Source organism: Salvelinus namaycush, chromosome 26 (assembly GCF_016432855.1).
Source record: "Salvelinus namaycush isolate Seneca chromosome 26, SaNama_1.0, whole genome shotgun sequence".
Classification (NCBI taxonomy): Eukaryota; Metazoa; Chordata; class Actinopteri; order Salmoniformes; family Salmonidae; genus Salvelinus; species Salvelinus namaycush.
The window spans coordinates 16771749-16786421 of record NC_052332.1 but is presented as its reverse complement, the minus strand read 5'-3'; the positions used below and the strand labels follow the sequence as shown (position 1 = coordinate 16786421).

The 14673-nt window shown below is 45.5% G+C and overlaps 1 protein-coding gene across 2 annotated transcripts in view; it reads right to left on the bottom strand.

Annotated features, from left to right (window-relative positions):
* Nucleotides 1-216: 216 nt before the first annotated feature.
* The window catches only part of LOC120021211 (tyrosine-protein kinase ABL1-like), a 59470-nt gene continuing 45013 nt past the window's right edge, over nucleotides 217-14673 (bottom strand). For both annotated transcript variants that reach the window (XM_038964872.1, XM_038964873.1), the window contains exons 3-11: nucleotides 12002-12297; nucleotides 10063-10335; nucleotides 9614-9698; nucleotides 9316-9493; nucleotides 5612-5796; nucleotides 4062-4214; nucleotides 3543-3632; nucleotides 3179-3304; nucleotides 217-2987 (exon numbers count right to left, since the gene is read on the bottom strand). In XM_038964872.1, coding sequence (XP_038820800.1) covers nucleotides 1372-2987; nucleotides 3179-3304; nucleotides 3543-3632; nucleotides 4062-4214; nucleotides 5612-5796; nucleotides 9316-9493; nucleotides 9614-9698; nucleotides 10063-10335; nucleotides 12002-12297 — 3002 coding nt within the window. In that variant the 3' untranslated portion in view covers nucleotides 217-1371. The remainder of the gene's footprint in view (nucleotides 2988-3178; nucleotides 3305-3542; nucleotides 3633-4061; nucleotides 4215-5611; nucleotides 5797-9315; nucleotides 9494-9613; nucleotides 9699-10062; nucleotides 10336-12001; nucleotides 12298-14673) is intronic.

Below are 14673 nucleotides of genomic sequence, written 5' to 3'. Positions count from 1 at the left end.
GGCTCCTTGTGCTGTCCCACCTCTGCTATCGGAGTCACTTTCTGTCCACATGAGTTAAAACGTACATGTTTATGATTAAGATGTTGACATTTTGATGACGCTAACATGCTCTAGACAAATACATAACCTGTTCTGCTTGCGTCATTCGTCACATTGTCCATGGACAATCACACTTCCACCAATACCGTGCGTGAAGTAAAAACACAGAACATTGTGTTTCAAGTAGCAAATTGCTTTGTATTTTAATGTTACATTGCACCACGGTTACAAGGAGGAACAAATAAAGAGTATTTATTTGCAAAATTTGAGGCGGCTCGGATCCAACAAAAGTAGCGGCATGATTTTTATGGGAAGAATAAAACAAGGAGTCAACATTGAAATAAAGGCAGCTTGTGGTTGATTTCATCCTCAGGCATCGCAGTCAGACCGGGCAAAGGTACATTTCACTGAAATCATTATTTCAATGACAAGTAGAAAAATAACATGTCTTAGTCTCCCCCTGACTACACAGTGGAATTTCATTGGTTTGTTAAGTAGTAAGACAAATTGATGTGAGTCCTCCATTTATTACAAGCCATCCAACTCCAGAAGGCGTAGCGTATCTTGAACATGATGGAAACATTCAGATCCATTTAGTTTAGTTGGATACAGTGTTCAGTATGGAATATGACTGCCTGAAGGCAGTATTTTTGTAAGGCCATATTGCTCTGTTTTTAGTTTGGCTTTGGGGAACTACCTTGTAATTCTACTGATAGTGTTAAGGCACTTTATTCAGATGCAAAATGTTCCCAGGTGGTCTTTCCTCTATGGCGCAATACTGCTACTAGCATCCATTCAAAACTGACAGTCGCACATCTTTACCATTCACATCAGAGATCGGCAGCAAGCTAAGGGTAAAGAGGTACAGTAGATGAAGTGGCTACCAAAAGGAGGTGTAGAGACGATGCGCACTTCCCATTGTAAACCACTGACAGTAAAGGAAAGAATGTGACATGCGTTTTGTCTATAGTGTCAAAAAAAGAATCGACAATGATTGATGAAAAAGACACGTGATGCAGAATTGGGCCCATGCCTCCATAGTTAAGGCTTTCGACATAAGGAAAAACTAACTTCTGAATATTGTTTCTTTGATTCTGAACACAGTAACCAGTCTTTAGTGTTCTCCTACCTCCTGTAAAGCTGCATAAAGTCTTCCTCTGGCGTGTGCGTCATGCTTAAACCGTCCAGTGGCACTGTAACATGTCCTGCCCTCCACCTCAACGTGAGTTCAGCATGACCACGGTAGAGGAGACACGGCCATGGAACATTACATGCAGTGAGAGAGGGGGAGGTTAGGTTCAGCTTTTTATCCCAGTCAATGTGGCCTCTCTGCTACCTCTGAACGATGTCACTGATCTCTTTGACAGACGACAGCAGCTTGCTGAAGTCCTGCTGCGCTCCGCTGACGCCCCCGGTGGCAGCAGGGCAGATCTGCAGCTCGCGCAGACTGCTCTCCAGCTTGTTGATGGCCTCGCGGAAGGCAAACTTGTTCCTCATCTGCTGGATGGAGTCCACATAGCTTACGCAGTACTTGGACAGGTTCTTGCCCGCCTCCAGCACGGCGCTGTGGCTGCCTGTCTGCTCAGAGTTGCGTCCGATGGCAGTGCGCAGCAGCTCCGTGCCCTCCAGGACCATCTCCCTGGTGATGGCCGAGTTGGGTTGGCGCTCCGGGAGTGCACGGGTCTTCCTCAGGGAGCGGCGGGTGTTCATCAAGGGGATAAAGGCTGTGGGAGAGGCCTGGTCTCCTGGGGAGTTGAGGGAGGAGAAGCCCAGGGGGCTGGAGGTAGAGCCAGACACTGAAGAGGAGGAGGTCTTTAATGGCTGTGGTTTGGAGGAGGTGTTGAGGTTGAGTTTCTTGTGGGCCTCCAGAGGAGAGCGGACTTGGTCACTGAAGCTAGATGGGTAGTGGGGGTCTGAGGCCTTGGCTTTGGCATCTGTGGATGAGGGGAGCTCGTGGGTGGGGCTGCGGGAGATCTTGGCACTGGGGGGTGGAGGGGGAGCAGGTTTGGTCTTCTGGAACTTGCCTCTCTCCCTGGGGCCGGAGGAGTCCAGGTTGGGTTTGTGGCGGCGGGCCCTGCACTCATCCCCGGCTGCCCCCAAAGCAGGGAACACGTTGGGCTTGAGCAGCTCAGCCTGCAGGGCGCTGGTCTTGGAGCTGTCCACCCCCAACCCTAGAAGCCTTCTGCCAAGCTTGGGCGTCAGGAGGCTGGGCTCAGTGTCCTTAAACACCTCGTCTGACATGTCCTCTGTCTTCTTGGGCAGGCGGGGCGGGGGGGTCAGGGTGCCCATGCGAGGGGCGCTGATCTCTGGCTTCTCATTGGCCCTCTTGCGTGGCAGGGCGGGCTTGCTCCTAAAGGTGCCCGAGTCAAAGTGGCCTTTGTGCAGGTCGCGTGGCAGCGTGACTGACTTCCACTCAGTGCGCTCTGAGCCCGGGGGCATGCTAGAGGCCGAGGAGGAGCGCAGGAAACGCTTGGAGTTAGAGACTATATCCTCCTCATTGGGTGGGGTGGTGGCTGTTTTACCCACTACACTGGGCACCACCGGCGTACCTTTCTTCCTGGCATGATGCGGGGGGAACAGGGGGCCTGGGTAGGTGGGGCCCCCGTTGGTAATACCCCCTACCCCATTGTTGTTAGCACTCGGGAACTTGCTGGGGTCGATGGTATGAGTAACACTGAAGGCTGAGGAGACGTTGTTGAAGTCGTCTCGGGGGTCGGGCGCTAGCCCCAGTCTCTCCGCGTGTCCGTCCATGTCCCTGAAAGAGCTGCTGCGTTTGGGCGGGGCGGGCGCAGTCTTCTTCTTCTTCTTGATGAGGTTGAAGAGGCTGTTGCGGGACTTGTCCTTGTCTTTGGGCAGTAGGCGGTCATCCTCGTTCAGGTTGCTGTCCAGGAACGGACGCTCTTTCCTTGGGAGCATGGGGGACACGGCCACCTCTGGCTCCACAGCATCTGGGTGAACACACATATATGCAAATCATCAGTTTGAGCAACACTCAACACAGAACATTTTTGGGAAAACACTGTAGCATTAAAAATGTAGTAGAACATTGTCCCAATGGCATCTGTTTAAATATGGGTTGCATCCACTTTAGGGTGCAGTGTATTCGGACGAGGGATAGGTAAAGGTAGGCGAGTCTCACCAGGGCTGTCTCCGTCTCTGTCCACATTCCTACGGAGGGTCCTGGTCTTGGTAGGCAGCTGTGGAGCCTGTTGGATGGGGCCCAGTGTCACCTTCTTCCCTTTCTTCCCCAGCTCCTTCTCCACCTCTGTCACATGATACACACACACAAACAAGCATCAGAGACTGTATTAACCTACTACTTACTGATGTACAGCAACTGGAAAACATATGACAAACTAACTCTTCTAAACTAAAATGGTAATGGTCCGATTTTTTTCCCAACTAGCACAAAACCTACAGCTAATGCCTCAAATTAAAGTTGTACTTGCTGTCTTATAGCTGAATTAACGTGTGTAATTGTGACAGGAGACGGGTGTTCTCACCGTCAGAGATGCTGGATTCCTGAAACATGGTCTCAAAGGCCTGGTGGGTCTCTGCAAAGGAGGGCCTTTCCACAGGGTTCCACTTCCAGCCTGGGAGAGGAGAGAACAGGAAATTGGTCATGTCTAGAAGTTATACAGCTATTGTTAAATTAAGTCAAAAGGATATGCATTTTAGCTAAATTTTTGCATAAATTCTCACAAAAGCTGTATCCCTTCAAGACAAATCCCAGGAAATGAGGTTTGGTACTAGTCAATGATTTCATTCCAGTAGACATTACACACAAAAAAAAATGAAGTACTGACTGGCTAAGCCAGGCTGTGCTAATCAGCCATAGTCCGATGAAAACCGAGTGAACAAAACATTAGGAACACCTTCCTAATATTGAGTTGCACTGCACCCCATTTTGCAGTGGATTTAACAAGTGACATCAATAAGGGATCATAGCTTTCACCTGGTCAGTCTATATGGAAAGAGCAGGTGTTCCTAATGTTTTGTACACTCAGTGTATGCATACTCACAGGCCCTCATGAGCTGGTAGACCTTCTCTGGGCAGCCCTCTGGCCGGTCCATGCGGTAGTCCTTCTCTAGGAGCTCATACACCTGGGAGAGGTCTATGCCAGGGTACGGAGACATCCCATAGGTGGCGATCTCCCATAGCAACACTCCGAACGCTGGGAGTTTGGGATGAAGTACAGAGATAAGTACATTTTCATGCCAAAACAGGACTATTCATGACATTGTAATCATAATGATAAACACTGAACAAAAATATAAAACGCGACATGCAACAATTTGCACGATTTTACTGAGTTACAGTTCATAGAAGGAAATCAGTCAATTTAAATAAATAAATTAGGCCTAGAGTTGATCGGGCTGTTGATTGTGGCCTGTTGTCCCACTCCTCTTCAATGGCTGTGCGAAGTTGCTGGATATTTGCGGGAATACGCTGACATACACGTCGATCCAGAGCATCCCAAACATGCTCAATGGGTGACATGACTGGTGAGTAATGCAGGCCTTGGAAGAACTGGGACATTTTCAGCTTCCAGGAACTGTGTACAGATCCTTGCGACATTGGGCCGTGCATCATCATGCTGAAACATGAGGTGATGGCGGAGGATGAATGAGAATGGGCCTTAGGATCTCGTCACGGTATCTCTGCATTCATAAAATGCAATTATGTTGATTGTCTGTAGCTTAATGCCTGCCCTCACCATATGGACCACTCTGTTCACAATGTTGACATCAGCGAACCGCGAACCCACACGATGCCATACAAGCCGTCTGTCGTCAGCCCGGTACAGTTGAAACCGGAATTCATCCATGAAGAGCACACGTGCTACTGTCCATCAAAGGTGAGCATTTTCCCACTGAAGTCGGTGAACTACAGTCAGGTGAAGACCCTTGTGAGGACAACGAGCACGCAGTTGAGCTTCCCTGAGACGGCTTCTGATAGTTTGTGCAGAAATTCTTTGGTTGTGCAAACCCAGTTTCATCAGCTGTCTGGGTGGCTGGTCTCATACGATCCCACAGGTGAAATCGTCGAATGTGGAGGTCCTGGGCTGGCATGGTTACATGTGGTTGTGAGGCCGTTGGATGTACTGCCAAATTCTCTAAAACGCCGATGGAGGCAGCTTATGGAAGAGAAATTAACATTAAATTCTCTGGCAACAGCTCGGGTGGACATTCCTGCAGTCAGCATGGCAATTGCACGCTCCCTCAAAACATCTGTGGCATTGTGTTGTGTGACAAAACTGCACCTTTTAGTTCCATTTTATTGTCCGCAGCACAAGGTGCACCTGTGTAATGGTCATGCTATTTAATCAGCTTCTTGATATGCCACACCTGTCAGGTGGATTGATTATATTGGCAAAGGAGAAATGCTCACTAACAAGGATGTAAACAAATTTGTGCACAACATTTTAGAGAAAAGCTTTTTGTGCCTATGGAACATATATGGAATCTTATTTCACTATACATGTTGCATTTATATTTTTGTTCAGTATAAGTAATTCTAAATATCAGAAATACATTTGTCTTTGAATTACTGTTGCTTCTCCAAACTCACCCCAGACGTCAGATTTGATGGAGAACTTGTTGTAGGCCAGGCTCTCCGGGGCAGTCCACTTGATGGGGAACTTGGCCCCAGCGTGGGCCGTGTACGTGTCCCCCGTCATCAGCCTGCTCAGCCCAAAGTCTGCCACCTTCACCAGGTGGTTCTCCCCTACCAGACAGTTACGGGCTGCCAGGTCCCTGGAGCAGAGAGAGAACATGGCGTCAAAGGCAGCACTATGTATTTATTTTGGATGGCAATCTCTTCTAATATCCATGTCTTGAAGTGTTGGCGTTGCGTGCACACTTGAGCAAGCAGGGGAGTCTCGACAAGCTTGAAAATCGACGGGAGGACATAAATCATATCGCCTTCTAGGCCATCATAAAACATGCTGGGGCAAAGTCAATCTCACAGCAATAGCACACATACAGTGCATTCGGAAAGTATTCAGACCCCTTGACTTTTTCCACTTTGTTAGGTTACAGCCTTATTCTAAAATGGATTAAATAAATACAAAATCTGCATCAATCTACACACAACATCCCATAAAGACTAAGTGAAAACAGGTTTTTAGAAATGTTTGCAAATTTATTAACAATAAAATACATATATCTTAATTACCTAAGTATTCAGACCCTTTGCTATGAGACTAGAAATTGAGCTCAGGTGCATCCTGTTTCCATTGATTATCCTTGATGTTTCTACAACTTAATTGGAGTGCACCTGAGGTAAATTAAATTGGTTGGACATGATTTGGAAAGGTACACACTATATATTTATATATAAAGGTCCCACAGTGGACAGTGCATGTCTGAGAAAAAACAAGCCATGAAGTCAAAGGAATTGTCCGTAGAGCTCCGAGACAGGATTGTGTCGAGGCACAGATCTGGGTAATGGTACCAAAAAAAATTCTCAGCATTGAAGGTCCCCAAGAACACAGTGGGCCCCATACTTCTTAAATGGAAGAAGTTTGGACCCACCAAGAGACTCTTCCTAGAGCTGGCCGCCCGGCCAAACTGAGCAATCAGGGGAGAAGGGCCTTGGTCAGGGAGGTGCCCAAGAACCCGATGGTCACTCTGACAGAGCTCCAGAGTTCCTCTGTAGAGATGGGAGAACCTTCCAGAAGAACAATATCTGCAGCACTCCACCAATCAGGCCTTTATGGTAGAGTGGTCAGATGGAAGCAACTCCTCAAGATTCTCTGGTCTGATGAAACCAAGATTCAACTCTTTGGCCTTAATGACAAGCATCACCTCTTAAGGAAACCTGGCACCATCCCTATGGTGAAGCATGTTGGCAGCATCATGCTGTGGGGGTGTTTTTTTTAGCAATAGGGACTGGGAGACTAGTCAGGATCGAGGGAAAGATGAACGGAGCAATGTACAGAGAGATCCTTGATGAAAACCTGCTCCAGAACGCTCAGGACCTCAAGACGGGTGAATGTTCACCTTCCAACAGAACAACGACCCTAAGCACACAGCTAAGACAACGCAGGAGTGGCTTCGGGAGACGTCTCTGAATGTCATTGAGTGGCCCAGCCAGAGTCCGGACTTGAACCTGATCGAACATCTATGGAGAGACCTGAAAATAGCCGTGCAGCGAAGCTCCCCATCCAACCTGACAGCGCTTGAGAGGATCTGCAGAGAAGAATGGAAGAAACTCCCCAAATACAGTTGTGCCAAGATTGTAGTGTCATACCCAAGAAGACTCGAGGCTGTAATCGCTGCCAAAGGTGCTTCAACAAAGAACTGAGTAAAGGGTCTGAATACTTATGTAAATGTGATCAGTAAAAAAAAAAAAAAATTGCAACAAAAAACTGATTTTGCTTTGTCATTATGGGTTATTGTGTGTAGATTGATGAGGGGTAAAAAATAAATAAATTAATAATCAATTTTAGAACAAGGTTGTAACGTAAGAAAATTTGGAGAAAGGGGTCTGAATTAGAGGTGGACCGATTATGATTTTTCAACGCCGATACCGATTATTGGAGGAACAAAAAAAGCAGATTCCGATTAATCGGCCGATTTTTTTAAAATGTATTTGTAATAATGACAAGTACAACAATACTGAATGAACACTTACTTTAACTTAATATAATACACCAATAAAAATCAATTTAGCCTCAAATAAATAATGAAACATGTTCAATTTGGTTTAAATAATGCAAAAACAAAGTGTTGGAGAAGAAAGTAAAAGTGCAATATGTGCCATGTAAAAAAGCTAACGTTTCAGTTCTTTGCTCAGAACATGAGAACATATGAAAGCTGGTGGTTCCTTTTAACATGAGACTTCAATATTCCAAGGTAAGAGGTTTTAGGTTGTAGTTAATATAGTATTTATAGGACTATTTCTCTCTATACCATTTGTATTCCATATACCTTTGACTATTGGATGTTCTTATAGGCACTTTAGTATTGCCAGTGTAACAGTATAGCTTCCGTCCCTCTCCTCTCTCCTACCTGGGCTCGAACCAGGAACACATCGACAACAGCCACCATCGAAGCAGCGTTACCCATGCAGAGCAAGGGGAGCAACTACTCCAAGTCTCAGAGCGAGTGACGTTTGAAACACTATTAGCGCGCACCCCGCTAACTAGCTAGCCATTTCACATCGGCTACACCAGCCTAATCTCGGGAGTTGATAGGCTTGAAGTCATAAACAGCGCAATGCTTGAAGCACAGTGAAGACCTGCTGGCAAAACGCACAAAAGTGCTGTTTGAATGAACGCTTACGAGCCTGCTGCTGCCTACCATCGCTCAGTCAGACTGCTCTATCAAATATCAAATCATAGACTTAATTATAACATAACACACAGAAATACGAGTCTTTGGTCATTAATATGGTCGAATCCGGAAACGATCATTTCGAAAACAAAACGTTTATTATTATCGCATATACCCTGACTCTGCGTGCAATGAACGCAAGAGAAGTGACACAATTTCACCTGGTTAATATTGCCTGCTAACCTGGATTTCTTTTAGCTAAATATGCAGGTTTAAAAATATATACTTCTGTGTATTGATTTTAAGAAAGGCATTGATGTTTATGGTTAGATACACGTTGGAGCAACAACAGTCCTTTTTCCACGAATGCGCACCGCATCGATTATATGCAACGCAGGACACGCTAGATAAACTAGCAATATCATCAACCATGTGTAGTTAACTAGTGATTATGATTGATTGTTTTTTATAAGATAAGTTTAATGCTAGCTAGCAACTTACCTTGGCTTCTTACTGCATTCGCGAAACAGGCAGGCTCCTCGTGGAGTGCAATGAGAGGCAGGTGTTTAGAGCGTTGGACTAGTTAACTGTAAGGTTACAAGATTGAATCCCCGAGCTGACAAGGTGAAAATCTGTCGTTCTGCCCCTGAACAAGGCAGTTAACCCACCGTTCCTAGGTTGTCATTGAAAATGAGAATGTGTTCTTAACTGACTTGCCTAGTTAAATAAAGATGTAAAAAAAAAAAAAAAAACGTACAAAAAAATAATACGAAATCTGTGTCCAAAAATACCGATTTCCGATTGTTATGAAAACTTGAAATCGGCCCTAATTAATCGGCCATTCCGATTAATCGGTCGACCTCTAGTCTGAATACTTTCCAAATGCACTGTATAATATCTTTGTCTGGGTGAGAAGAGGACAAATTATAAAAGAGTGAAGCAGGAAAAATGAGTGAAGAAGGGTAAGAAATGGGAAGAGAGAATGTCATGTCTCACCTGTGGATGAAGTTCTTCCTCTCCAGGTACTCCATGGCGGAGGAGATCTGTGTGGCCATGTAGAGCAGCACCACGGCGTTCACCTCCTCCCTGTTACACTCCCTCAGGTAGTCCAGCAGGTTGCCATGGGTCATGAACTCTGTGATGATGTAGAACGGGGGCTCCCGCGTGCACACGCCTGACAGAGAGAGGGACAACATTAGTTACAGCACTGACAATGGCAGTACAGAGTGGCTTTTCAGGAAGAGACATTTATAGGACATCTGCAACTGAAAAGTGTTGTTCCACAGTAACTCACCCAGTAGCTGTACCAGGTTGGGGTGTTTGATCTCCTTCATGACAGCAGCCTCCTTCAGGAACTCCTCCACCTCCATGGTGTCCTCCTGAGTGGGTGAGAACAGGACAAGATGCTCAACCACACACACATCAGGAGAAAATACATTCAAACGGATAGCTACATCTAGACTATAGGCCATCGTAACATGTTTCCAACATGGAACTACCTCTAGAAGCTGTCCAATAAGTGTGTTTGCTCAGCAGATGTCTCTGTTCTACACCTACGTGGTATACTCAGCACGGTTACCAGGCTCAGATCCCATCATCTGAAACGCCACTCTTATTTTTCAACTGCCTAACTAACATTTCAGCAGCTAACAGACAATATTGTCATTAACTCATTCTGATGGTCCAATCTCACTCCCTGAACTCCAAACAACTCCCAGAGACACGTCCCGTCTCCCTGCGTACCTTGAGGGTCTTGACGGCCACAGTGAGGCTGTACTTCTTCCAGACCCCCTCGTAGACCTCCCCATACTGCCCTCCTCCCAGCTTGTGCTTCATGGTGATGTCTGTACGCTCCATCTCCCACTTGTCGTAGTTGGGTGACACGCCGTAGATGGTGGGCTTGTTGCGTTTGGGCGCTGGGTAGTGCAGCGTGGTGATGAGGCCGTCAGCCACCGTGGAGTGGTGGTGCACCAGCTCTGCCAGGGTGTTGAAACGGCTCTCAGACGACACGTATAGCTGGAGAGAGGGATAGGCCATTTTGAGTTTACATTGTATGACTGTTTAGCCAATAACAGTAAGAAGATTCAGAAACACCGGAGTTGTGGTTTTAATTCCAGCTCAAGTTACTTAGACGTTACATAGGTCACTGTAAATTAAAGTGTCTGATAAATTAACATCTTATTATCATATGCGGCAGCAAGTATGAACAATGCTGAAAATAGGATAGATATATTTTCTGTAAAATGAAGCTACTGAACTGGCTGGATAATATGTAGAATAGCAGCAGCACTCTCAAAAAGCATTGAGAGCACTTCCCAACTGGAGACAATCTCTGGTGAGGGATCTTGGTCAAGGCTGACTGGACACAGTCTTTTCCATTGTCCATGTCTTACATAAGACCTCAGTCCCAGATCCTGTTTTCAGTGTGCTATGCATGGCCTGTTCCACTCTGGAAACATTTTATAGTAGTCTGCACATCTTCACAAATTGATTACTTTTTATAGTTTAACAGAATGTAATTGGATATACTGTATGTAGGTACTGACTGAGTAGATAGTGAAAGAAAAACCTGAAGAGAGCAGCATCTGAAGGTCTTGAACAATGAAGAGACTCTCTCACATTTAGCCTAAAGCTCCAGCTTGACCACTTACTTAAGCAGGGCCTGTCTCTCAGGAACAATCATCCCAGCAGGGGATCCATTTCATTAACACAGGAATCTGAGCTGATCAGAATACTGTTAATCACTCAATTTGTGTTGTGTGGGGGTGATATGAGGAGTGTTCCAAAAAACAGGAAAAGTGAGGTACAGATATTGGAAAAGTCTACATTCCAGACGGCTGAATATAAGCACAGTGGGAGATAGTGGAACTGCAGGGGTTAGGGAGGGTGGGAGATAGGGGGTAGGGAGGTGCGGGAGATTGAATGTCTGTGTGTGCATATATATACACGCTGGTCTGTCCTTATCTGGTGGCTGCTGATCCTCTTGCTCACCTCAGTGAGGAATGCTGGGATGCTGCGGTCAAGAGAAGGGAGAAGACAGCTGGCAGACTGATTATCCTAATGTTCATATAAGGCTTCTTTCTCCGTCTCCTTTCCTCATGACCACTTATAAGGGTTGGTGTAGCACACAAGAAGGGTGTGTCCTAGTCATATACGACCTCCTTTCCTTCAAGCCCCCGTCTAATTGAGGTAGACAATACGTGAGAGGATAGGCTTCTACAATGACAGATGATAATTATGATCGAGGTGAAAATATACTTGGTTGATACTGCACTATTGGGTACTTATTTTTCCCACTCCCTGCATCTTCCCTGGATTTGGTCCCCAGCATCTTTCTGGTACCTGTTGAGGTCAGTGGTCATGAAGGAGAGGAGAGGCCATTTTAGAGTGTTGGAACGTAGGCCAATCAGCTCCAGACTTGCCATGTCCTCTCTAAATGAGCCTTTCCCAGAGGGGGTAGAATAAGCTGCTCTGTGGAGATCTCCATTAAAGCCCACTGACAGTCAGGCCACTTACAACTGCCTGAGATAATTACTGTTAACCAGAGAGAGAGAGGTAAAACCAGTGGCTGTTTAGGACTTGGGGACATAGTCTGTGGGGCATCATTTCATATAAAGATGTGCTATGGCGATGTGATAGAATAGAGGTAGGATGTTTGTGTGTGTGTACTGTGTATCTTCACCTTCCCGTCGGAGGCTGTGTTGATCCTGTAGTGGTAGACTCGTCCCTCGTAGCGCAGTGAGATAGACCTCTGCCCGGGGCTGCTCTCGCTCTCCCTGACCAGGAAGCTGCCGTTGATGCCCGAGCTGAGCAGGTACTCTGCTGCGTTGCGCGACACAGGCCCATGGTACCAGCTGTGCTTCTCCAGGCTGTTGACCGGGGTGATGTAGTTACTGGGCACCCAGCCCTGGCCGTGGTTGGTCTGCGCCTCGCACCACTCCCCATTATGGTTGTAACCCAAAACTCGCAGCTTCTCTCCTGCACGGGGGACATGCCATTAGGGTGAAAGCAGGGGAAACTACAGGGGAAATCTACAGTGAGACCTTTTCTGAGTATGGTAGGTGGTTTACATAGACACCACGCCAAGTAGGCCTATATCTCAACTGGTTACAGGATAAACTTCACATGTAAAAGAGACTTGCTATAGAATGGCTGCTTGCTGTACGTTACTAGTATAGTGACTATGTTCTGTATAAAGGTTCTACATTATACGCAATTGAGGCTACGCTTGCGAGGAGACTGTGCTAACGGTTTTTCCATTGGAATCATAGAAAAACATGAAAGTGTTAGTCTGAGGTGACACTATGCAACTTGCTCACTATTCTGAGACTGAGCCAGGCTGGTCAATCCTTGACTCAGGAATCCACTGTATCTAATACAATGTTTACTCAGATTGCGACACTGTTTTTTTCCCATTGGTCTTGAGGTTAGCTGGGTTGACATCATAGTCTGCCCCCGGTTTTAGACTCAAGTTTACATAGTGGCTCAGCATAAAACTACAATAATACTAGTGTCAATAGCTGTTAATATACTTATTTCTAAACTTTAAGATTAAATCTGTGACTGAATAACTTGGAAGAACATTTCCATTTGGAGGCACGAATCTAACCCAACTCTTTTAATAAGAAGTAAGCTTATCCCCAAAATTATAAATGACATGACCACATAAATTAGATCTGTACCATGTTTTGTGCTGCTACCATGTTGGGCTGCTGCCATGTATTGCTACCATGTTGTTGTCATGTTGTGTTGCTACCAGAGGTGTGGAATTGAGTCACAAATATGATGACTTGCAACTCAACTTTGACACCAATGACTCGGGACTTAACTTGGACTTGAGCCTTTTGACTCGACCTGACTTGATACCCTCCTCAAGCCCAAATACTAAAAATGATGCTATTAAAAAAAGTGCAGCCCATCAACTCTTCATTTAACGGATTATAGTTTGAATCGGACAGCAACCAATCAAATTGTGCCAGCTGAGAAAAAGCTGTGTGTGGCAGTGCAGAGGAACATCGGCGGGTGAATTCAGATGAAGCCCTTGGAAAGATGATAGCCAAAATTATTATTTTCGGATATAAAGTCGACGCTGTATCAACAAAAAGCCGACAGTTATATCATTTACAACTTTGCTAGTGTAGCATGTAGGCTAACATAACGTTAAATCAATGAGCCTCCACACAGTCAGTCAGTGTGGGAACGTAAACATTGCACCCAAGATTGAGCTACAACTGGCTAGGCAGTTGGTATCCTAAATCCTGCCTGATGTTACTGCTGTTCCTAAAACCATTGACATACATAAGCCTACTGTAACCACACACAGAGATTATGTGTGTGTGTGTGTGTTAAGGTTGGGCGATTGTGTACAAGCCTACATCGCCCGATTGTGCCCCATAGTGATCCTTGATAGTGGGATTGGGGGGGGGGTCTTTCTCATGGCTACCCATGTATTTCCATGGAAATAATGTTTATTTGGAAAGTAATAAATATATAGATATTTTTAAAAGCATTCATGATTTGCGTAAATGTAATATACTAACTATTACTCATGTTAAAAATATGAAATGGTATTACATTTGGTGAAGAGCACATTATGACGTGTTCAGGACTCGAAACTCAAAGTTTAGGACTTGACTTGGACTTGCCTGTCTTGACTTGGGACTTGTAAAACAATGACTTGGTCCCACCTCTGGTTGCTACCATGCTGTGTTGTCATGTGTTGCTGCCATGATATGTTGCTGTCTTACGTCTCTCTTTATGTAGTGTTGTCTTGTCGTGATGTGTTTTGTCCTATATTATATATATTTATTTTTTTATCCCAACCCCCATCCCCACAGGAGGCCTTTTGCCTTTTGGTAGGCCACCATTGTAAATAACAATTGGTTCTTAACTGACTTGCGTAGTTAAATAAAGGTTAAATAAAAAATACCTTATTTCATATATTACATTAAAAAAATTGGATCTGTATTTCCTGGTCCTTTAAAGTGAATCTCTACATCCCATCCTCCATCACACTCTCTCCTGCAACTGCTACCATTGTTTTCTAGCTGCTCCATTGGAAAGAACTCGCGTGTGAGCGGACAGCCAGGAAGTGAGCGTCACAGGGAGAGATAGGGAACGGGACGCAAATATGTGGATTTCCAGTCAGATATGTCACCCTCGAAACCCTCCCCATCCCCTGGGAGGACTCTGTACCCATCTCAGCACAGTCACAAGTTTAAGGAAAAGAAAAACACTCATGCTCACGCATACTGTCTGTCCTGTTTAACTGCTGCTGCTGAGGGCCGTATTGCACATTGACCCCATGACCAGTGACTGAGGCACATCCCTGACCACAATATGCCCAGAGGGAGT